Here is a 26,798-nt window from a genome sequence, read left to right as displayed (position 1 = left end):
TGTACTAGATATCAAAGCTTTTATATGTGTAGTTTCCACCCATGTTTTTCTTTTCTGAAACATGTCAATAAAATGGTTGGAGCAGCAGTATTCATCTTAGTTCTGTGAGAGAAAGACTGGGAGAATTACAGGGCCTATTTCCTTGATAACCGAACTACTGAAATGACATTAATACTGTCTATGTTCACTTGATTTGTTGTTGGACAAAAAGCACAAACAAAAAAAAAAATCCATTGGATTAATTTATTATGAAGAATTAAAGCTGATAACACCTACAATTAAAATTAAAAGCAGCTATTAAAGAAATGCCTGCTCTTTGTACTTCCATTTCTAAATTTTATATAAAAAGACAACTTTTTCACCAGATATTCATATGAAATTTATATGCCTATAGGCAGGTTAGATGATGTTGAATATTATAACTATACACATATGATTATATATAATGTGCTTCTTTCATAAGAGTAGATTTTTAAAATGTCAAGCTTGAGAATTAGAAATATTTTTGTACTTGGAGAAGACTGAACTCAGTAATAGACATAATATGAAACATAAGATGATATATATTATACTAAAAATATTTAAGATGATACATATATAGCAAATTGGAGAACAAAAATATTTAAATATCAGAAAAATGTGACAAGATAACAGAAAGGAAACAAATCTTTGTTTTTTTAGTTTTTTTTCTTTGCTTTAGAAAAGCTAGAGTATGTCACTTTCTTTTGTCATATGCTCCATTTATTTATTAAATGCTTAATGTCAATTAGTTACCATGCCACACCATCATGCCACACATACACATAGGCATCAAGAGACAAAATCTTCTGGACAAAGATATCTAGACTTTTACTTTACTAAGGACTTCCCTTGGAAGAATGATTTTATTTAATTAAGTAAATAGTTTTGAGCAAATACTCAGTTTTTGCCATGAAGTTTGTTTTTTGAAATAGAGAAAATGACTACAACAAACTCTGACATTAAAGAGAATGTAACTTTCTAAGGAAATTTCAGTCTCTTGAATTTTAATGGGGTTTTCCCAGTAAATAGATTATGTAGAGACTGATGATTTAATGGACTGTAATATATATTTTCAATGACTCTAGGAAATTTTTAGTTGACACAGTTATCTTTCCTGAACTAAACACCTTTGTCAGAAACTAATTGGGACTCCTGATTTTTAATTTGCAGATGGGAGAGCAGGAAGGAATTCAGTTATCAAAACAAACATGAAGTGGAATGATAAAAGTAGACAACTCTAGAAATCAGTATATTGATTTTGAAGAAATGGAAAATACTTAGACTTGCTGATGTAATCAAATCTATCTTTCGGGCTACTTGGATTTTCTTTCTATTCAAAATGGACCTAACATTAAATATAAATGAGAAAAAGAAAATGAAAGTAAATAAAGGAAGCCAAAAACATAATATCTATTTAAACCAATTCATTAAATAAAAATATTATTCCAAAAATTAAGATCATATATTTTATAATCAATGATTTTAACAAAGTACGGAAATACGCAGATAAATGGACCTCTACATATTCAAAACTGTATTGACTAATTTAACTGCATATATAAATTTTGAATTAAAAACATATATCAGGAGTAACTAACTTAACAAAGTTTGAGGCTTCCTAAAGAAAAAGATTCTAACCAAGATGGCAACCCTGGCTAAACCTGCTATCTTAGAGAATTTTTACTCCAAACTGCAACATCAACTTTTACTCAAAAATCAGCCTGCTGGCCTGACCAATAAATTTTGGACTTGTCAGCCTCATAAGATATCACATGAGCCAAATTTTTAAAATAAACAAACTAATAAATAAATAAGTCCAGAGAGATTAAAAAAAAAAAAAGGAAAAAATGGAAGGAAGAAGGATTTCTCTCAATTTCTTTATATTGTTTGATCTGCTTTACTTCACAATTTGCTGATTAGTTATTTCTTTCTAGTTTTTAAACAAATGTAAGTAATTTTCAATAAATGTAAATGCTTACTTATTTAATGCTATTTAATTCAACTTCTTTGTATGAGTGGATATATTTTCATTCTGGTTTCCTATTTTTTTAAATATTATTTCCATTTTTTTTTTAAGATTTTATTTATTTATTTGACAGACAGAGATCACAAGCAGGCAGAGAGGCAGGCAGAGAGAGAGAGAGGAGGAAGCAGGCTCCCCGCCGAGCAGAGAGCCCGATGCAGGGCTAGATCCCAAAACCCTGGGATCATGACCTGAGCCTAAGGCAGAGGCTTTAACCCACTGAGCCACCCAGGCACCCCAGGTTTCCTATTTTTCAAATGGGGTTCCTGTTAAGGTTCTCAAGTTGCGTACATTATCACTAGACTTTGGGTCCCAGTCTAGCAATCACAATCAATTCTCTTTGGAGCCTTCAAATTTCCTAAAACCATGAATAATCACTGCAATGAGGGAGGCCACATATCGGGGGAACCATGGCATATCTCCCCCAAAAAAGGAAAAATAGAGATCTTACAGGTTTTGAAGGGAGAGTTTTTAGTTGACATTGGAATGAAACAGTGATTTCATAGGCCCAAGCAAAGGAAGGCAGTGAGTAAAGGGGTTACCATTAGATCTGGACTGCAAATTGGCCCTGAATCCTGTTTCATTAGAAACTTTAAAGTTTTGATTGATGAAAAGTGTTATGGCCAGAAAGCAGGGAATTTCATGGGTCATAATTCAAAACTGGTTAACTGTGCCAACCTGAGTTCGAATCTTCAGGCAGGAGTTAGTTCATTCTTACTGATATAATTTCAAATGGCAAAGTTTCTGACAGCCTAGGATTTTAGAGAATCACGTTCCTCAGTGAGTTAGAAGGCAGTCATCTTTCTCAGAGAAAGAGATTGTTATGTTACTTTGTATTTGAAGTGTGTCCTTGGGGGAAATATTGTTCCCTACCAACTTTGCAGCTGGTTTTTCTGATGTCTTTTCTAATTTGGGTAATTTTTTATTTTCTCAGGAAGTAACAATGTCCTTCCAGAATCATTTGCAGAACTAAAGAGAAAAGAATTTCTGAAGGAAGATATAATAATATTCTCTAATATATTTGTTATTTGGCTGAAGCCAAGAAAGTCTGAAAAACTCATACCTACAGCAAAAATGTAAACCATATTATTAAAGAAGTTTAAAGAAACACACACACACGAGGCCCCTGAGTGGCTCAGTGGGTTAAAGTCTTTGCCTTCAGCTCAGGTCATGATCCCAGAATCCTGGGATCCAGCCCCACATAAGGCTCTTTGCTCAGCAGGGAGCCGCTTCCCCCTCTCTCTCTGCCTGATTTTTGCCTACTTGTGATCTCTGTCTGTCAAATAAATAAATTTAAAAAAAAAAAAGAAATACATACACACACACACACACACACAATTTATATATAAAACTTTTATACCCAAAGCTGACACTAAAGAGAAATACTTAAATTTAACATTAATTTGTCACTATATTATAGTGATGGGCAATGACAACTGAGTATACGAGAAGGCAGAATTCAGGAAGCATTGGAATGATATTAAACAAATAATTCTCATCATAATTTTGTTCACTTACACCAGACAAAAATTGTGACAAATATCAAAATCACGTTGCTATGGTATCTACTTATTGCTTCCAATTTATTGAACATATGTCTAAAAACTATTGTAAATTATGTTTAGGTTAGTGCCCAAACAAGATGGGAATGAGAAACCAATTTATTTACATTGAGACTTCAAAAATAAATATTTGACAATTTCAAGTGTAGTGATGTGGAGTATTATGTACATTTCTGGCTAGAATGTAAAATGATGATATCACTTTGAAAATTTGTTTTAGATTATCATTTAAATTTGAATATGCACATATCTTGTAGCTTAAGAATTCTACTCTTAAGAATATGTTTAAAAGAAATTTGGGGGTGCCTGGGTGGCTCAGTAGTTAACTGTCTGCTTTGGCTCAGGTATCTCAGGGATCTGCCCTGCATCAGGCTCCCAGCTCTATGGGAAGCCTGCTTCACCCTTCCCACTCCCCCTGCTTGTATTCCCTCTCTCACTGTGTCTCTCTCTGTCAAATAAATAAAATCATAAAAAAATAAAAATAAAAAAAGAAATAAAAGAAATTTGCACTGTTAAAACAGAAAATATGTGAAAGAATATTTATAGCAGTCATATTCATAGTGTTTAAAAAAGAAAACAAGTACCAATAATAGATGAGTGGACAAAAATATTACGTAAGAAGTATTTAACATTCAATAGTTGGATAGATCGGAAAATTAGGTTATCCTGAAAATAATTAAATACATATATTTCAGATTATATACTAAAAGAATACTGATCAATAAAGAATTAATTAGTAAATATGTAAATACAAAGATTTTATTTAAAATGTGAAGATAGGGGCGCCTGGGTGGCTCAGTGGGTTGAAGCCTCTGCCTTCGGCTCAGGTCGTGATCCCAGGGTCCTGGGATCAAGCCCCGCATCGGGCTGTCTGCTCCGCGGAGAGCCTGCTTCCTCCTCTCTCTCTCTCTCTCTCTGCCTGCCTCTCTGCCTACTTGTGATCTCTGTCTGTCAAATAAAAAAAAAAAAAAAGATTTTAAAATGTGAAGATAAGACATAGTCATTCTCTGGGCACTGAAATACCAGGTAAGATTATAGGTGTTTGATTAGTAGTTTTATTTTTCTTGCTCTTTGAGTCATTTATCTTTCACAGGGTAACCTCTGTTTTCAGATCTGTTTGGTATTATAGTTTCGTTAGAAAGGAGTTGTTCTCAATTTGTTCTTTCCTGCCCAGGAATGACCCTTCCTGATATAGATTAGAAACCTAATTCCTGTACAGGAATGGATGAGTCAAGGGTCAAACAGGGTAAGCATGCCAATAGTCCTTGTGTTACAGTTACAATTCACATCAAGGAGAGAGAGCAAAGGTCAGGGCAGTATGTGGACTCAGGAATTTTAATAGAAAAACTATATTTAGCCACTCGAATTGGTAGCACTATAAGGAGTAGGTCAATTTTTTTTCAGGTAAACAAAAGTAGAAATGATATATGTGGTATCCAGCATCTGAAGTCAATCTTAACACACTTATCTTGATGTATTTCTAAAAATCCAGAAAGGAGATGTTCTCATATGGATAAATAGGTTTTGTTAACATAAAACTAAATGTACCCATTTTTGGGGTTGTGTTTTTACTTTTTTGATGGTGTCTTTGAAGCACAAGGGTTATATTAACTTTGGTGTTGTTCAAGCTATCATTTTTTTCTTTTGATGATTTTTTTTTTAATTCAAACTGCGATTTTAATATCTAGCTTGGGGTTTTGAACAGTGAACATAACGGATTTGTCCCCACTTCCATCCTTTTCTTTCAAAATGAGTTTGAAAAGCTCTTTCTCTCTTTTACAAGCTGGAAAGTGTCCTTGGTACAATGAAGACTCAAATTGTATCTTATCGTCATGTCCTGGAACACTTCTCTGAAAGAATATGATGTCATTCCCTTCGTCCTTGATACTGTCTGGGGGTCTCATTTCCTTAAAGGAAATAGTTTTGTTCTTACAGGACAGAGTAGACATTCTATTACACATCACAGAGATGGTTACCGCCAGACCTCTGGTGAGGCTATCTTTATACGTATTTATGATAAATATGGTATGGGATGCGTTTTCTGTACAGTCAGAATCAGGCATGTCTTCAAACACTGGTTGATTGCCCTCATTAATGAAGAGAACTTGGTCGTTCAAATTTCGTATGATAGAGAGTCTAGGTTCAAGCTGCCAAAGTAATCTGATTCCAGGTTGTCATCATTTTCAGCTACAAAGTAAAGTGTATTGTCAATAAATTTCATTCCCACAAAGTTGATGCAGTTGTCTTCTACTGGGTTAGTAGCCATCTTTATTCCTGTGCTTGACAGTTTCCTACGAGAGGAAGGGATCTGGAAAGTTTGAGGTCTCTTTTTTCTTTTCTTGAGGCCGTGGAGATGGGAAAAGGTGGCAGTCCCTTCAGCCGCTGAAGCCGGCAGCTGAGAATGCAGAAATCTGCTTTGGAAAGCAGAGCGAGCTGGTTGTCAGTTCTAATTGCCATCTAGGAGGAGACCAAGCTTCTGGGGGAGGATCTTTTGATGATTTTGATGTTGTTTTTGTATTAAAGAAGATTCTGCCTAAACTAAAATAACAAAAATATAATTCTAAGAGTTCTGTACACTTAGTTCTTATATTTAGGCTGATGATTCATTTGAATTAATTTGTATCACTTCATAAGAAAGGAATTTAAATTATTTATTTTGAATATGGATATTTAGCTGTCTCAGCATCATTAATTTTTATTTATTCGTTTACTTTTATTATGATAAGAACACTTAAAACAGGCGAGTGGAACTACATCAAACTAAAAAACCTCTCCACAGCACAGAAAATGATCAACAAAATGAAAAGGAAACTTAGAAAATGGGAGGAAATATTAGCAAACTCTGTAATTTGATAAGGAATCAATATAATATATTAATATATATAATAATTAATTATTATAAATAAATAATTATTAATAATATATAATATAATAGTAAAATTAAATTAAATGTAAATAAAATATGATTTTAAAAATGGGGGAAGGACTAAAATAGGTCTTCTCCAGGGAAGACATATACATGGCCACAGGACCATTTACTGAAAAAAAAAAAAAATTTGTTTTGACACTCCTGTTGAGAAATAATTGGCTATTGATAATTTTAAGCCTTACTTGGGATGCCTTTTAATTTATTCAGATAGTCCTCCTGTCTTTCAACAATGTTTTGTAGTTTTCCACCTACACAACTTTAATTTCTTTTTGTAAGCTTTTTCCAATATTTTGTTCATATTGACATAGTATATGTAATACAATTAATACAGTAGTGTATATAATACATTCAATTTTCATATTGATCTTGTGCACTGATATTTGTGTGAACTTGTTTATTAGCTCAAATACATTTGTTAATTTTTTGGATTTTATATATACAAAACCATGTCATATATAAATAGAGATTGCTTTACTTCTTCCTATTCCTTTCATTTCTTTTTCACATTAGCTGTTCCAGCTAGCACCTCCTGTAAAATGTTCAGTTGTGGTGAGAGTGGGCATCCTTGTCTTGTTCTTGATTTTAAGGGAAAATTTTCTTTCCTTTACCATTTAGAATTTTGGGAGACATACTTTATCAGATTCAGGAAGTTTTCTTCTAGTCTTAGTTTGTTGAATGTTTTTCTTCAGGAAAGTGTATTGAATCTTGTCCAATGTTTTTATTATATCTATACAGATGATATGTGGGTTGTATATTTTATTTTATGCATATTGTTTATCAGATTGATTGTTTTGCATGTGTTGAATCAATTTTACATTCCTGGGATATGTATATGCCATGACACCTGGTCATGCCATATAATCTTTTATGGTAATTCATACTATCTTGTTGAGGATTTTTGCATGGATATTAATAAAGGACATTCATCTGTAATTGATTCTCTTGTAATGTCTTTGTTTTTTTTTTTTAATATTGACCTTATAGATGTATTCTTTTCTTTTTTTTAGGTGCAATTGTTAAAGATTTGCTGTTAATTCTATTTAAAACAATCGGTAAGAATTAGTCAGTGAAGCTATCTGGCCTTGTCTATTCTTCACCAAAGGTTTTGTGACTAATAGTTGATTATCTCTTATTTTTATAAGTCTATTAAAATTTAATCTTAAGTCAGTTTTAATAGTTTGTTTTTAGTAATTTATCCATTTCATTAGGTTATCTAGTGTATTGGGAGTCATATGTTTAAAGTATTACTAATTAGGGATGCCTGGGTGGCTCAGTTGATAAAGCGGCTACCGTTGACTCAGGTCTTGCAGGGATCAAGCCAGGCAGGCTCCTTCCTCAACAGGGAGCCTGCTTTTCCCTCTCCCTCTGTCTGCTGCTCCATCTGCTTGTGCTCTCTCTCTCTCTCTCTCAATCTCTGTCAAATAAATAAAATCTTTAAAAAATATTACTCATTCCACCACAGGAATCAGAAAATATAAAAAAATAAAAGACATCCAAATTGTTAAGGAAGAAGTAAAACTCTCATTATTGAAAATGACATTATACTATAAATAGAAAAGACTCCACAAAAAAATTACTAGAAATGATAAATGAATTCAGTAAAGTTGCAGGGAAATTAAAAATCAATGAACAGAAATCTGTTGTATTCCTGTACACTAATAATGAAGCAGCACAAAGTGAAATTAGGAAAACAAATCCAATTTATTATTGCACCAAACAATAAAATATGTAGGAATAAACTTAATCAAAGTGGTGAAAGACCTGTACTCTGAAAACTATGACACATTGACAAAAGAAATTTAAGATAACACAAAGAAATGGAAAGACATTCCATGCTCATATTTGGTAGAACAAATATTGTTAAAATGTCTATACTACCTAAGGGAACCTACAGATTTAATGTAATCTCTATCAAAATACCAATTGTATTTTCCACAGAACAATCCTAAAATTTGTGCAGAACCATAAAAGACTTCAAATAGCCAAAGCAATATTGAAAAAGAAAAACATAAGTGGAGGTATCACAATTCCAGATCTCAAGTTACATTACAAAATAAGAGTAATTAAACTAATATGTTACTGGCATAAAAATTGACACATAGATCAATAAAAAAGAACAGAAAACCCAGAAATAAACCCATGATTGTATGGTCAATAAATCTTTGACAAAGGAGGAATGACTGTACAATGGGGGAAAAACAGTCTCTTCAACAAATAGGAAAACTGGACAACTATATGAGAAAGAAAGAAACTTCACTACTTTCTTTCACCATACACAAAATAAACTCAAAATGGATTAAAGACCTAAATATGAGACAGGAAATCATAAAAGTCCTAGAAGTGAGCACAGGCAGTAATCTCTCTGACACTGGACATAGCAACATTTTTTTTCTAGTTGGTATCCTGAGGTAACAAATAAAAACAAAAATAAACTATTAGAACTACATCAAAATAAAAAGTTTCTGCCCACCAAAAGAAAGAATCAACAAAACTAAAGGCAACCTACAGATTGGGAGAAGATATTTGCAAAGAACATATCTGATACAGCGTTAGTATCCAAAGTGTATAAGGAACTGATAAAACTTAGCACCTAAAACCCAAATAATCCAATTTTAAAAAGGTCAGAAGACAAGAACAGACATTTCTAAAAAGAAGACATACAGATGGCAACAGACACAGGAAAAGATGCTCAGCATCACTCACTATCAGGGAAATACAAATCAAAAACCTCAATGAGATATCATGGCACACCTGTCCCAAGGTCTAAAATCAACAACACAAGTAACTAACAAGTGTTGGCAAGTATATAGAGAAAAAAGAACCCTCTTGCACTGCTGGTGGACATGAACTTGTGGGGCCATTGTGGAAAATAGTATGGCGACTTACCAAAAAATTTTAAAATGTAACTATCCTATAATTTGTTAGGCAGTCAATTAGGCATGAGGGAGGAGGGTTAAAGCAGATGTTGGCCATGCCACATCCAAGGGTTAACAGCCACACCTTTAGAGCCACCTCTGAGGGTTACAGAATAAGAAGGCTCAGTCACAGAGGTTACTGAAAAGCGACAATGGGTACTTCCAAGAGCTGAGCCTGTGCACAAAAGGTGCAACTTGCCCTTAGGGTCACAGCAAAAGGTCATTATAAACTCATAAATATACAATACATAAATAAATACAATTATAATAGAATGCATCATGGGTAGGGACATGCACAGAAACCAACATGTTGTATAACCACCAGCTCTCAATCAAAACTGTCAACCAGGGTTCCTGGGTGGTTCATTTGGTTAAGCAACTGCCTTAGGCTCAGGTCATGATCTCAGAATCCTGGGATCAAGTCCTGCATGGTGCTCCCAGCTCCACAGGGAGTCTGTTTCTCTCTCTGACCTTCTACCCTCTTGGGTCCTCTCTCCCTCTTTCTCTCTCTCAAATAAATAAAATATTTTTTTAAATGTCAACCAAAGCCAAATTTACATTTTCACAAAACAGTCTTAAAAGGATGCAGCTAGATCTTTTCAGTGCTATTGCCACTCTTGCTCCAGCAGTGACCCACTTTTATTCTTGAAAGTGTACTATACTTATCTACTCAGTATACTACCTCCCCATTCCGGTCTTGGTTCTCCAATTCTTTTGGTACATGTGGGACAAGAACAAGAACTGAGTGACCTGGTAGCAGACTCAGTAATCACACTATTGGGTATTTACCCACTTCTAGTGGAAGTAGTATCAGGTCTCATTTAACAAGCAGAACAGAGCACACCTACATAAAACTGACCACTCTCTGGCCAAGGATGAAACACTGCTTGTAGACAAGGAAAGCATCTGTAGACAATTGACCTGGAAAACAGAGCAGCCAAAACATAGCAGCAAAGTGCACACAGCACACACCAGCAACACTCTTGGAAGTTTCAGGCCCTGGACACTTCCTGACATCTTCATAAAGTCATTCCTCTCAGAAAACAGGAAACATAACAGCCTTTTCTAACATAGAAGAAGACAGACACTTAGACAAAATGCTAGAACAGAAGAATTCATTCCAAATAAGACGAGATAAGGTCATAGCTAGTGATCTAAGAGAAATATATATAAGTAATATGCCTGATGGAGAATTTAAAGCAACAATCAAAGATACTTGGTGGGCTTGAGAAAAGAAAGGAAAACTTCAGGAAGAAGTCTATACTATCCTAAGTAATTTATAGATTAAATGCTATCCTTATCAAAATACCAACTGCATTTTACACAGAACTAGAACAAACAAAAATTTGTATGGAACCACAGAAGGCCCCAAACAGCCAGAGCAACATTGAAAAAGAAAAACACAGCTGGAAGTATCAAAGTCCTAATTTCACATTATACTACAAAGATACAGTAATCAAAACACTACGGTACTTGCACTAAAAAAGACAAAAGATCAATGGAACAGAATAGAACGCCCAGAAATACTCCCACAATTATGTCAATTATTCTTTGACAGAGGAAGCAAGAATATGCACCAGGAAAAAAGGCAGCCTCTTCAATAAATGGTGTTGGAAAAACTAGACAGCTACATATAAAAGAATAAAACTGCACTGCTTTCTTTTACTGTGCAGAAAATTAATTCAAAATGGATTAAAGAGCTAAATGCGAGACCTGAAATCATAAAAATCCAAGAAAACAGCACATATAGTAATTTCCTGACATTGGCTGTAACATTTTTCTAGGTAAGTCTTTTGAGGCAAGGGAATCAAAAGCAAAAATAAACTATGGGGACTTCATCAAAATAAAAAGCTTCTCCCCGGGGTGGGGGGGGATCAACAAAACTAAAGGGCACCTACAGAATAGGAGAAGATATTTGCAAAAGATATATCTGACAAAGGGTTAATATCCAAAATATATAAAGAACTTGTGCATCTCAACACCCAAAAAACAAACAATTCAATTATTAAATGGGCAAACAGGCATTTTTCTATAAAGAAGACATACAGATGGCCAAAAGACACATGAAAAGATGCTCAATATCACACATCATTAGGGAAATACAAATCAAAACTCTAATGAGATAACACCTCACAACGGTCCCAGTGGCTAAAAATAAAAAACACAAGAAACAAGAGTTGATGATAGGAAGAAAAGGAAATCTCTTGCACTGCTGGTGGGAATGCAAACTGGTGCAGCCACTGTGGAAGATTGTATGGAGGTTCCTCAAAAAGTTAAAATAGAATTACCCTATGATCCAGTGATCACATCACTGGGTATTTACTCAAATAATATAAAAACACTTATTCAAAAGGCTATATGCAACCATATGTTTATTACAGCATCATTTATAATAGCTAAATTATGAAAGCAGCCAAGTGTCCATCAGTAGAGGAATGGATAAAGAGGTGGTGTGTGTGTGTGTGTGTGTGTGTGTGTGTGTATGATGGAATATAATTCATTGAAAAAAATAAAAAAAATAAAATCTTGCCATTTCCAATGACATGGCTGGAACAGAGAGTATAAGGGCAAGTGAAACAAGTCAGAGAAAGACAAATACCATATGATTTCACTCATATGGAATTTAAGGAACAAATTAAATGAACAAAGTTTTTAAAAAAAGGCAAATGATAAAACAGACTTTTAACTACAGAGAACAACAGATAGTTATCAGAGGGGAGATGAAAAGGATTAAGAGTAACACTTATCTTCATGAGCACTGAGTAAGAATTGTATTGAATTGTTTAACCATTCTATTGTACTCCTGAAACTAACATAACATTGTATGTTAACTATACTGGTATTAAAATAAAATAAAAATAGTAAAAAATTTTAAAAATTTAAAAAGAATTAATAGATTGGGATATTTAAATACAGTATTATTCTTTGAATTAATGTGAAACACTGATTTAACATTGGTAATTGACCTTTATATTTGTATAAAAATATACATATGTATTTTAATTCTAATATTTAAGAATTGGTTACTCTTAAAATTGTTAGGATGTAATATTAAACATCAACTTAAACATATGAATATAATACACACCCTACTACTTAAAAACTGCATAATCCTTGGAAAGCAAGTCTGTGCTGTGCTTTCTTATTTGAAAATGGGTATGAGGAAGGATTCTGTTTTCTAGGATTGTCATAAGGATTCACAGAAACAATTTAGGATCAGAGGATTAGAAAAATATTATCTATTGGGGCGCCTGGGTGGCTCAGTGGGTTAGGCCTCTGCTTTTGGCTCAGGTCTGCTTTTGGCTGGTCTCAGGGTCCTGGGATCAAGCCCTGCATCAGGCTCTCTGTTCAACAGGGAGCCTGCTTCCCTCCCTTCTCTGCCTACTTGCAATCTCTATCTGTCAAGTAAATAAATAAATCTTAAAAAAAAAAATGTTATCTATTAATGCTATGTTAGTGATTATCTTAGTAAATGTCCGTATCTTGTTCAAAGTTCAGCTTTTTATGCCATCTCTGTGGGAGGTCCTATAGAAGCAAGGGCTATGCTTTTTCACTTTCTATTCCCCAGAGTTGTCAGCTTTTCCAGGACTCCCCTACATGCATACTTTCAAACATGCCAATAACCATTAGGCTACAGATTAACCAGGTTATTTTTGTCAATTCAACCCCAAGTCAAGTTAGTGCTATAAATACATAACTGACTCCAGAGGAAGGCATAAAAATCCCTTGGGAGCCACCTGGGTTTAGGAAAGAATACTTTCCTCTCTCTACCTTTAACCTTTCATGTGCAATACTTGAGTTTTTAATCTTACCATTTGTCTTCTCAAACTCACACTTTCTAACATGGAATGCCTGCCCTGCTCTCTATTTGAGCCCCACAGATGAATGATACAGACACAAAGACAGCAAGGAATGGCAGAACACTCTACTTAACAACAACGGTATTATTCAAACAAACATGTCTTCATACAAACAAAACATGTCTTCAATAGAAATATTTTTCTTCTCTTCCATTTATCACAAAATAGCATTCTTCTGATTTATTCCTTGTAATTTTCTTGAATATGAGACTTAGAACGCTGAAATTAAATTTTACTAATGAAATATTACATGCAAAATTTACAAATGGTAAGCAACTTTCAACGAGAAAATATTCATAGAAAACAGTAATTTTGAGTCTCTTGTAATGTCATTTAAAAACAATATCTTTTTCTTTAACACTGGAAATCTTTATACCTGAATAGTTATTATATTCACTGAAACACATGGCAGAAGCAGTATTTGAACCTGTGCAATTTGACTCTACCGTCTTGCTTCACATTGTACTCTTTCCACTGAATTGCATTTCCTGATTTTCTCTGAACAAGACTGAAACAATTTCCAAAAATAGTGTAGACAACTAAAAGCCAGAAAGAAGGGGCACCTGGTTGGCTCAGTGGGTTAAAGCCTCTGCTTTCGGCTCAGGTCATGATCCCAGGGTCCTGGGATCGAGCCCCACATCGGGCTCTCTGCTCAGCAGGGAGCCTGCTTCCTCCTCTCTCTCTCTGCCTCTCTGCCTACTTGTGATCTCTGTCTGTCAAGTAAATAAATAAAATCTTTAAAAAAAAAAAAAGCCAGAAAGAATAAAATAATAAAAATTGAAATGTTTAAAAAATATTAAAAGCTTGATTTTATTAAATACTAAGATTAATATAAATCAGTAAAATATGTGCTTAGTTCCTTTTTTATTTTGTCCTGATAAAATTGTACTGCATTTCCTAGTAGTTTAAAATTCATAAAATGACTATTAGATTTGTATGCATGCAACTAAAGATGATTCTCTTTCTTCACAAAACAAACTTCAAATTAATTTTTATAATCCTAAAAATTAAATTTTTATTACCAATTATACTTTAGGTACAAAGGAAAAGCAGAGAGAGTTCACTATAAAATAAAAATATCCTCAGTACTTTCCAGATTAATGTGGAATTCTAAGGAACAATTAACTACATGTAGTTGTGAAACAAAAAATACAGCAAATACCAAATGACAAATTACTATGTAATTTATTGCCATGTCAGAACAAATATAAGTGTCCAATATTCCTAGTACAGACACTCAATATTAATCAATTAATGAGAGACATTTAAGTAGGAAGAATATATATGTGAACCAGAACAGTTATTAAAAACTGCGAAGAATGTTGTGTGTGAAAAGAATATTGAAAGAAAAAATATTTGCAGTAGAGGCCTGAAAGTCACATAGATTGTAGAAAAACAGGAATATAAGAAGAGGTGACCCTAGACTGAAGTGTAGTAGTGAAAAGACAAGTCAGGCTCAGTTGAAGGAATCCTTTTGGAAGCAGCAAAACAAATTCTGGCAGGTTCAGAAATAAAACATCATCAGCCTGTCTTCCTGTTCTATTTCCCTGACATTTTTCTATCCCTCCACAAACATACAGAGGGACATTAATATCTAACAATCAATAGGGCAGTTAGTGAGAGAGTGAAAATGCACCAAGTGTCCGTGTATTCTGTGCATGTGTTTACATTTTAATATGTGTTAAAAGTGAACCAACAATATAGTATGAAAGGCACAGGAACCCAGAAACAGAACTAACATTAAATATATAATCTTATTTAAGTTTAGACAGCGAGCTGGACAACTTTAGTTTTCCATAGGATGTTGATTTGGTGAAAATTATTGGAATTTAATCAGTTCTTGAACTGAAGATCAATCTGCAGTTCACATTTATGATTCTGGTTATATGTATGACAGTATATATTTGTATCACTTTATTGGCACTTACATTTTTTTTCTACAAAAAATGCAATAATTAAACTATAAATTTGATTTTACATGCATTTTGATGCCATATATTTATTGTAAAATAATTTAAGGTAACAAACTTTCAACTATTGGGCCTCTTATAAAGTACTCATTAATACTTTAAGGTATTCTGTTGATTATTTCAAATAACCTGCAGAATAATGGTAAGGGTTTCGAAAGGTAGTTTTTAACACTAGGTGAGAAATAAAATGCTAAGGGAGACTTTTGGTTGTCTTAGTTAGTATGCAAAGTAAGGGTAAGGATAATATTAGTGTAAACCTCTGAATCCAAAGTTCATTTGACTATATCACCTACATTATTATAAAGAAAGTTAACAAAAATGAAATAATGCACATTTCACATAAGATTAATATTTTATGTAATAGGTGTCATTAATCAAAAAGGTAATTTTTATTGTATTGTTAGAACACATATCCTTCAGAAAGGTACTGGAGGAGACAACTAAAAAAAAGAAAAAACTATAATCTTACTTTTAAAAATTACACCACTCATATTGGTAAAATGGCTTAATGCCAAAGCAATAAATATAATAGGAATTCTGCTTATGATGATAATGGGATGGGCGATTTGGCAGTTGTTAAAAAGAACTGAAGAGAGAATTATGGAGGTGAGTGTCAGAAGGAAACATTTTGACTTAAGCAAGAAAAAGCAAAAGTAAGAAATATACAAAAGAGACTGAAGGACACAACATGAAGAACTAATATATGAGGTATTACTGAAATAGTACTAAGAAATTCCCCAAACTGATTAAAGTATTCAGGTGACAGAGTAAAGAATTCTCACTAACACACACACACACACACACACACACACACACACACTACTTAAAACAGAAAACAAAGAAAAAACTTCAAAGAGAGAGAGAAGAACCTGAGAGAAAACTTCATGATGAAACCCTGGATTCTAGAAGATAAGAAAATAAAGCCTGCAAACCAATGAGAGCGAAAAACTCCCAACCCAGAATTATTTACCAAAAGAAAACATCATTTTGAAATGAAGAAGTTAAGGTATTTTGAGACAAAAACCATTTAATATATCACAACCAATTCTGCACTGAAAGAATACAAACTGGTATCTTCAAACAAAAAGAACATGATCTGAGACTTAAGCTCAGGGTTGAATTACAAAAGTAAGAAAAATTTATGAGATAAAATATAATTCAGTAAAGGAAATATAGAGGCTAATTTTACTCCTGAATATAGACACAAAAATCCTAAAGAAAGAATTGGAAGATAATTCAGATACAGAATAGCAGAGTATATATAAAATAATATTTATTTACCATAACGAATTTATTTTAATAATAAAAGGTTGATTTACTATAAGAAAATTAATGAGAATAATTTGAACATTGGCAAATGAAAGAGAAAATCATATAAACATTTTAATAAATAAAGATGACTTTATCTTCCTATATACATTCTTGATAAAGAGCTCTTATCTAGGAATAGAGTTAGCCTAACAAACTAAGCATAATTTCTTAAATATGGTGATCTAATGAATAATGTTACAAATGATATACTTTTTTTTTTTTAGTTCATTAAATTTTTTTTTCTTTTTCTTTTTATTTATTTTTTTTAATTCTTTATTTTTTATAAACATATATTTTTATCCCGAGGGGTACAGGTCTGTGAATCACCAGGTTTACACACTTCACAGCACTCACCAAAGCACATACCCTCCCCAATGTCCATAATCCCACCCCCTTCTCCCAAACCCCCTCCCCCCAGCAACCCTCAGTTTGTTTTGTGAGATTAAGAGTCACTTATGGTTTGTCTCCCTCCCAATCCCATCTTGTTTCATTTATTCTTCTCCTACCCACTTAAGCCCCCATGTTGCATCACCACTTCCTCATATCAGGGAGATCATATGATAGTTGTCTTTCTCTGCTTGACTTATTTCGCTAAGCATGATACGCTCTAGTTCCATCCATGTTGTTGCAAATGGCAAGATTTCATTTCTTTTGATGGCTGCATAGTATTTTATTGTGTATATATACCACATCTTCTTGATCCATTCATCTGTTGATGGACATCTAGGTTCTTTCCATAGTTTGGCTATTGTGGACATTGCTGCTATAAACATTCGGGTGCACGTGCCCCTTTGGATCACTACGTTTGTATCTTTAGGGTAAATACCCAATAGTGCAATTGCTGGGTCATAGGGCAGTTCTATTTTCAACATTTTGAGGAACCTCCATGCTGTTTTCCAGAGTGGCTGCACCAGCTTGCATTCCCACCAACAGTGTAGGAGGGTTCCCCTTTCTCCGCATCCTCGCCAGCATCTGTCATTTCCTGACTTGTTGATTTTACTTTTAAGATTAGAATATATACAAGTATTTCTACTGCCATCTGTTAGAGTATAATTCTACTAAAAGTCTTAATCCATGATATAAATCAATGAAATAAAATCTGTAAGAATTATAAAGGAAAAATATAACTTTATTCATAGATGATAAGTTTGTGTTCACAGAAAATAAGAGTATAGTCTATAAGCTACTCTCTGGCACTAACAAATAACATTAAAGAAAAAGTTATTCTCAGTTCCTTAAGAATAGTTTAACAAGTGGAGGCCAATAGTTTTATAAGTAAAAATATGAAATATTACTATTTAAAATTTCAAGAAACCTCAGTCAGTGAAGTTATACATGATGTCCATAGATTAAACAACTCAGTATTTTAATGATGTTAATTCTCCACAAACTAACCACATTTTCTCTAGATACCTATTCACCTTGGAAATGATAACCATATTATTTTGTCCACATCATCAGGTTTTTCCCCATTATAACTTGACATGCTAATCTTTAAACACGCAAAGTTCTAAGATCACCTAAAATCAATCTTAGAGAAAAAAAAAATGAAGAATGTTGCTAATTAGATATGAAGTATTTTTATCAAACCTCCTTTAATTAAGAGATCTTAGTATTTGTGCAAGACTAAAAAAATAGGCCAAAAAAAGGAAACTGGGATCCAAACACCAAAACTCACCAATACTGGTATAAGATGATATATTAAGACATCCTGAAGCAAAAGGTGTTCTTTTCAAAATGTTTGTAAAGTCAATTTGATAGTCATACCAGGAAAGAAATGTGGCCCCATATATCACAAGATACACAAAAATCATTTTAGAATTAGCAGACCTCAATGTGAAAAGTGAACAATAAAATTCCTAGAATATATATATGTATGGGTGTGTATATGTGTGTATATGTGTGTATATGTGTGTATATATATATATATATATGTATATATATCTTCATACAATGTATCTTCAATAAAATTCCTAGAAAAAATATACATATAACTTCATAACCTTGGGTATGAGAAGACTTATTTAGCAGAGCATAAAACATAAACTGTAAAAGAAAAAATAATAAATTTTATTACATTAAAATTAAGATACCATTAACAGAATGAAAATCAAGTCATAATGTTGAAGATTATGCTTGCCAAATATAAAACTGACAAAAAGCTTATTACCAAAATATAAATAACCTCTACAAATCAATAAGGAAATGATGAAAAACACAGAAGTAGAAATGTGAGCAAGAAAGGTGAACAGGCTCTTCGCAACACATATATAAAAAATTATTGAAAACAGGGTACTCTATTTTATTATTAATCAACTAAATACAAATTAAAAGCATAATGTAACACTGCTATACATTCATTAGAATGACTAAAATTAAAAAAAATTGATATATGTGTTGACAAGGGTACGAAGCAAAGCAACAGGAACCATAATACCTTTTAGGGTGAGTGTCAGTTGGAACAATCATTTTGAGAAATGGTCTGATATTATCTATTAATAGTGAAGATATCCATATAGTCTATTGAAGCAATACTACTTATACATGAATATCCTACAGATAGGCATATGTGGACATGTTCACCAATAGATACATATGGCTATGTTCACAGAAGAACATTTATTATTTCCTGAAAGTGAAAATCACCCAAATTATCACTAACTTATAAAGAGTATATAAAGTATGACAAACTGCTATTATTGAGCAATAATAATGATTCAAGTACAGCTACTAAGAAGAGGGAAATAATCTGATGACATACATTTCTTTAAAAATATAAATGATTGGGGCGCCTGGGTGGCTCAGTGGGTTAAAGCCTCTGCCTTCGGCTCAGGTCATGATCCCGGGGTCCTAGGATCGAGCCCCACATCGGGCTCTCTGCTCAGTGCAGAGCCTGCTTCTCTCTCTCTCTCTCTCTGTCTGCCTCTCTGCCTACTTGTGTTCTCTGTCAAATAAATAAATAAGATCTTAAAAAAATAAAAAGAGTTGTCCTGGTTTTAAAAAAAATATATAAATGATCAATTAAATTCAAAGTTTAACAAAATGTAAAAATTACAGTAACAGATGATGCGTTTTAGGTGGCAAAACCTTAAAAGTTACACATGTAATACTCTAAAGGAGTTAAGATTTTGGTTATTCTGTACATGAGGAAGGAGAAATGATAGATGTTTGAGTGTTTATACTTCTCAGTGTCTTAATCTGGGCTACAACAATATTTGGGCTGAAATAAATCACTGACTACTACCTAATGTTCTTTTGCTATTCATTGTATATGCCATAATAAAATAACAATGCTAAAATAATTAAAAGAATAAAATAAAAAAGAACCATTGAGACATATGAGTTTCATTTGTTTTATGAGAAAAAACAGCATTAAATTAATTCATTTATTTTGAAAGATTTTATTTATTTATTTGAGAGACAGAGATCACAAGTAGGCAGAGAGGGAGGCAGAGAGAGACAGGAGAAAGCAGGCTCCCTGAGCAGAGAGCCTGATGTGGGGCTCAATCCCAGAACCCTGGGATCATGACCTGAGCCGAAGGCAGAGGCTTTAACCCACTGAGCCACCCAGGTGCCCCAAATTAATTCATTTTTATCTCTAATTTAAAAATGGGTTTGTCCATACATTATAACTTTTTAAAAAGCTTTTTTTCCTGTCTCTGCATAAAAGATTTCAGTTTTCTTAACATCACTGTATAAATAATACAATTATAATAAATAAAATCCTTGGGATATAACTGATTTTTGTCTAAGAGTGCTTCCTTTAGTCAAGAAATGACATAAGATTATAAACTGAATTTAGAAGCACACAGATTATCACAACAGATTACAGTACTAGTTAATGTAGAAATGGGAACATCAAATATCCTATTAGAAACATTAATACTATAGAAAATTAGTTATTCAATAGCCATTATTACACTACAATCCTTTCTTCCATGATACAACTCACTCATATGCTAACATTCATGAACACAATTTTGTCAACTGTAATGATATTTACATCTAATTTGTCCCTCATTTTTCCATGCTGGAATGGAAAATTTCTTTATTCACTCACTCCATTTAATTAAGATTCTAGGTGACTAGGTCACAGAGCTCCTTTATTCTTGGAGATCAATGTAAAATTATTATTAAATTGCTAAAACTTTTTTTTTTAATTGCTAAAACTTTTCAGGATAATAAGCCCATCAAAATTTGGATCTGAATATTAAATCTGAGACCCCATAATTGCGAGAGATCATAATTTGGGGGGACCAAGAATCGAATACTTCATTTGAAGCTAATGGTCTTAAGCTAAAACTAACTTTCACAACAAGAGCCACATTTTAAGTACTACAGATGGCTGGTGGATATCCCATTGGTAGTGTAGAATTATAGAATATTTCCATTCTTGCAGTTCTATTGGATAGCGTTGGTAAGCACTTCAGTCTATACACATGAATTTGTGAAAGAAATTTCTTTCTATTTACTGGTGGGTTAGGCAGAGAAGAAACTGCTTGCCTGTTTAAGAAAAGCTACAGAATATCCACAGTGGAAATTAGTCCTGTACCTTAATTGACAAGAAGACTAGAAATATACTTTCCATCCAGAAAGAGGTATTAATATAAAATCATACAAAGGCTTACAAATTCAGATATCATTGAACAAAGCAATCTTGAGTCATCTGCAGCAGACAATGAGGGAGATCTAACTGAAATATACTATTCTCATCTTCTTTCTTGTCAGATTTCCAATTAGCATTAATATTACAAATTTAGGGGAATGAATAAGGTTCAGCATCAGTCACTTGTGGCAGTCCAACTTATTTTTCCTAAGGTTTTAACTTTAATTTTCAGATTAAGAAAATACCAAATGTGGTCATTTGAAATCAAGAGAGTACAACTTTAATTAAAATGAATTATCACATTCATTTTATGTTAACCTAGTAAGTATAACCTCTAAAAACTGTCAATGAAATATAATTCTTAGATGCAAATAAATAAGTAAAGATGAAAAGAGTCAAATTATAATTTTTTCAAGTAATACATTTGATAACATAGAAAATATTAGTAATTTGGGGGGTATTTTTTGAAAAACAATCATGTCACTATTTTGCTAGATAAATTATTAAATCAATACGGGGCACTTCGGTGGCTGAGTCAGTTAAGCTTCTGCCTTTGGCTCAGGTCAGGATCTCAGAGTCCAGGAATCAAGCTCCACTGTCATATCGGGCTCCCTGCTCAGCAGGGAGTCTGCTTCTCTCACTTCTTCAGCCCCTCTCCCACATGAGTGCTCTCTCTCTCTCTCAAATAAATAAAATCTTCTAAAAAATTACTAAATTAATATCAGTGCTGAAACAGAGAAAGCATCTAATAAAATTCATCCAGATTTGTTTGTTGCCTGTCTGTTTGGTTGTTGTTAACTTGTTTTTTGGTTTTTTTTTGGGGGGGGAATGGGGAGGAAACCAAGTTAAAAATTTTATTGAAAAAATACATAGAAGTAAAATAAAAGTATATAATGTATATTGATATTGGAAAATAAGAAAATGTGGAAGACCTGTGCTATAATGCTAAAACATTATACAAAGGAATAAAAGAAGATCTAAATAAATTGTGATGACTCTTAAATACAAACAAGAAAATTTGAATACTTGACTTTTCTTTTTTCCTTTTCTTTCTTTCTTTCTTTTTTTCTTTCCTTCATTGTTTTTTAAAGATTTTCTTTATTTATTTGACAGAGATAGAACAAGAGAGCACAAGTGGGGGGAGGCAGAGGGAGAGTGTGAAGCAGTCTCCCTGAAGAGCAGGGAACCCAATGCAGGGCTCAATCCCAGGCCCCCAGGTTCATGTCCTGAGCTAAAGACAGCTACTTCATGGACTGAACCACTCAGGTACCCCTGAATACTTTCCAAATTACTTTATATATTAAATCTAATTCCCACCAAATCCCCAAGAGGATTACTTATGAAAATAGTCAAAATTTCACATGAAAATTCAAAGTATAAGAATAGAGCAAAGCAGCTACAAAAAAAGAACTAGAAGCAGAAATTCCACCTAGTTTTACAAAATGCCAAGATGTATTACAAGTAATAATTAAGACACAGAAACACTGTTGTAGGAATAACCCAACAAAATACAGAAATAGATTGAGTAGATCATGAATATAGCTCTGAATATATAGAAAATTAGTATATAAGACAGTTGGCATTTCATATTAATGGAGAAATGCAGAAATACACAAGAAATGTGGATCACAGAAGCAAATGTGGCAAAAATATAAAATTGTTTTCTATTTCAAACCATATGAGAAAATAAATTAGAAATAAATCAACAAAATCAATAAGCTAGATATGAGAAGTAAAACGTAACAGTGTCAAAACATAGGAAAATTCTTTGGCCTTAAGACAAAACAAAAACAAAAACAAACCTAAGAATTTGTAGCTCAACCAGAAAACTGTGTGTAGGGTGAAAATTGATACCAATATAGTGAATTTAAGACTTTCTGAAGTACGAAACTCTCTACATAAAATAATACCCAAACATATAGTGAAAGATGCTATTTCTAAGACATAGAAATTAAATTTCAATGTCAAGAAAATATAAAGAACTCCTACACACCAATATGAGACAGATAATCTAGAAGAAAAATAGGCATTGCCGATGCACAAACATTTTACAGAAGAAATAATATGAAGTCCATTAAATACATTTTTTCTAAAGATTTTATTTATTTATTTATTTATTTGTCAGAGAGAGAGAGAGGAGCGAGAGTGAACACAAGCAGACAGAGTGGTAGGCAGAGGCAGAGGGAGAAGCAGGCTCCCAGTTGAGCAAGGAGCCCGATGCGGGACTGGAGCCCAGGACGCTGGGATCATGACCTGAGCCGAAGGCAGCCGCTTAACCAGCTGAGCCACCCAGGCGTCCCCATTAAATACAATTTGAAAAATATTTAAGATCATCAGTATTCAAGTAAGTAAAGTAAAAATCAATATCTTATCACTTTCATTACTCAGTTATAAAGTCACCCTGGGGTGTAACAGGCTGGGATTAATTTTTTTGGAGTGTGATATTATATATTACTCTCATACACTCTTAGTGGGAATTGTAATTGGCATGGCCATTTAAAAGAGCAATATTAGAGTAAATTCAGCCATGATGCTTCTTGAGCTGAACAGAGGTATAGTAAACCAAGGCTTGGGAAAATTACCCTGATATGTACAAAATTAAGATATGATAGTTGGAATTTTATATAGGTAATTAATTAGGACCACATATTATCAAGCTGTTGGGATTTAACTGCTTGATTTACAGGACTATAAATGAATATACATACATATACACTTATCAGATATTTCTTTGATTTTTGTCTTATAAAATTATATTTGTAATCATCTTTAAATACTTAAAAGTTATAGAATCATTTTACTTTTAAAGTAGTTCCAAAAATAGTACACTTAACTGTCACTTTTTAATTCTAGATGCAATAGGAAATATTCTTGCAACTCTGATGTGGCTTTAAAGTGTTTAAATTGCTAAATATTATCTTTTGTTGTTATTGCTATGGTTAATGTGCTAGATGACTAGAACATGATTAGTCTATGTTCGTGAGTTTACAGCCCTTACTGTAGGCTAAAGTCTGCTCTAGGCTGTACTTGTAGATGAATGTACAGGTATATCACTGGCTTAAAGAAAGGGCAGGAATGCCAAAAACAACAAAGTTCTCCTTCCACTTTTGATGAAAGGAATCCTTAGCTCTTAGAGATCTTTTGGACACCTGTATGTCTTGAACTATCTTTTCAAAGAATGGGGCCCTTCAGTTTAAGAACATGTTGGGGGGACAAAAAGGAAGTGGGGGGGGATAAAGAACAATTGAAAGGAGGAAAGGAAGGGAAGACAAAGGGAGGGAGAGAGGAAAGGAGGAATAGAAGAAAGAAGAAAAAAGAAGGAAGAGACGAAAGAGAAGCAAAAGGGTAAGAAAAAAAAGATAATGTTCTTGCTTGATAAAAGTTCCATGCCATTCTTTCACAAGCTCTAGAAAAAGGAACATACAAACACAAAGATTTCACTTGACTCTTCTGGTTATAAGTGAAGGAAATCTCTTAATGTAACAAACTGAGTTTACTTTGATAGGATTTTTAAAAGCAGCAGCAGCATTGCTGCCTGGCAAAGAGCAGTCATTAGTTAACAGCAAATCACAACACAAGGGCAAGAAGATGTGTAGTGTTAACATCTCACATTTCACATCATCAGCTGCTAGCACACAAATGAGAATTTCCTCTGGCTTAAGTCATGTCTCACAAAGAAATCTTCAGAAGGGTTCATTTTGGCAGAGTTCCCTAAAAAATTGCACAGCCTTTTGGTTCTTTAAACAAAATTGACTATGTCATACTGATGAGGGAGCAGGAGGCTGGCTGAGGACAAAGCAAAAGCTGGCACCTTGCACCCCTTCTCCACTGGCTCCCCTTGGTAATATGTGTAGCATTCCTCAGGTATCCCTGACCGCCATAAACAAACAAATAGTTAACTTGCAGAAATCACAATCCTACAGGACAGAAGTCTCCCTTGGTTTACAAATGTCCTAGAGATCTACAGACAAAGAAGTTACCTTATCAATAGCACAATTTCCAGAAGCAAATAACTCAGTTCCTCAAGCCCTAATGTCACCCTCCCCTCCATAAACAAATCTGAAGGAGACCGAGATAGAAGGAATTGTAAGTATAGTTAAATCTCTTCTGAACCTAAATCTCACTAACAAAGACGATTGATAGCAGGATTCTGACATCCCATCAGGAATCTCCCAACTATCATGATGTTAATGGCCGGCCAAAAGACACCTTGTAGGCCCTCTTTAGCATATGAAAGCTCCGTCGAAACCTCCCTTTTCCTCACCTTCCCCCAACCTCAAGGTACATAACCTGCCATCCCTCACAACCCCAGGAAGCAGCTCTTCCTGTCCATGGGTCTTGTCCCCGCGCTTTAATAAACCATCATTTTGCACCAAAGATGTCTCAAGAATTCTTTCTTAGTCATCGGCTCCGGACCTCAGCCCACTGAACCTTACCTAGGTTCTAGAACTTCATCAATACATTCTTTTGGGCTTTTTCACAATGTTCTTTGGTGTCTTATATCCAAATTGTGAGATGCCAAAGGAAAAGGAAGGAAAGAAGGGAGGGAAGAGGAAGGAGGGAGGAATGAAGGAAGGAGGATGGACAAAGGAACTGAAGAGATGAAAACACTGAGAAGAATGCAATTGATAGCAAAGCCATACAATAGCTTGAAGCAGTTGAAGGTGAGAGTTTAGATGATGCAACTTTTTGATAATCAAATAAAGTCAGCATATACACCTAGAAAAGCGCTCGAAAGTAAGCATATTTTAAAAATATCCATATGTATTTTACTGCTTTATGACTATTTTTGACAGAATATGAGCATACTACTTAGAATTATTTAATTAGTGTAACATCTTGAATATCTGGTAAATCAGAAATAGCTTAAATTGAATGGGCACTGGCCATATACAAGATATATTTCTAGATACTGGAAAATAATAGTAAGGGAAACAGAAAAAAGATTGTTCTCTTGGATTTATCATTCTATGGGGAGGGTAATGGACAGGCATAATAAATAATAAATGTGAAAATTATGTTGTTTTTAAAAAATAATATAAATTTGGACTTAGTTAAGAGATTAGAAATTCTGGGGCGCCTGGGTGGCTCAGTGGGTTAAGCCGCTGCCTTCGGCTCAGGTCATGATCTCAGGGTCCTGGGATCGAGTCTGGCATTGGGCTCTCTGCTCAGCAGGGAGTCAGCTTCCTCCTCTCTCTCTCTCTCTCTCTGCCTGCCTCTCTGCCTACTTCTGATCTCTCTCCGTCAAATAAATAAATAAAATCTTTAAAAAAAATAGATTAGAAATTCTGTAGGAGGTGTTGAAATTCTAAATAGATTGGTCCTGGTAGTGTGGAGAAACCTGATGGGGTGGGGATGGGGGGGTGGGGGAAGGCTGGCAGTAGGGGAGGGGGAGTGAAAGAATTCACCTGAGGCAGAAGGAAGGAGATAAACCTTAACTGCAAGGGAGCAGTGGGCAGGACAGGAAAGGAGAGGCTGTGTGCCCGAAGGCAGTAGTGGGGGTCTCTAGTTAGGGGAGGGAAGCTGAGGAAGTATGGAAACATATGGAAATTTCCTTTTTTGGTACCTGTGCCTGGGTGTAAGTAGCCCATTGGTTAGCTA

General features: G+C 33.9%; 1 protein-coding gene across 1 annotated transcript; it reads right to left on the bottom strand.

Annotated features, from left to right (window-relative positions):
* Positions 1 to 5,240: 5,240 nt before the first annotated feature.
* LOC309848717 (interleukin-18-like) lies at positions 5,241 to 6,087 on the bottom strand. The gene is given in 2 exon segments (XM_082700678.1): positions 5,241 to 5,755; positions 5,758 to 6,087. Coding segments are annotated over 2 exon segments (600 nt in total). The 5' UTR covers positions 5,873 to 6,087; the 3' UTR covers positions 5,241 to 5,270.
* Positions 6,088 to 26,798: the final 20,711 nt, after the last annotated feature.

Source organism: Mustela nivalis (assembly GCF_964662115.1).
Source record: "Mustela nivalis genome assembly, chromosome: 15".
Taxonomy (NCBI): domain Eukaryota; kingdom Metazoa; phylum Chordata; class Mammalia; order Carnivora; family Mustelidae; genus Mustela; species Mustela nivalis.
Note: the sequence above shows the minus strand (reverse complement) of the source record. Positions and strands in the feature narration are given on the sequence as shown.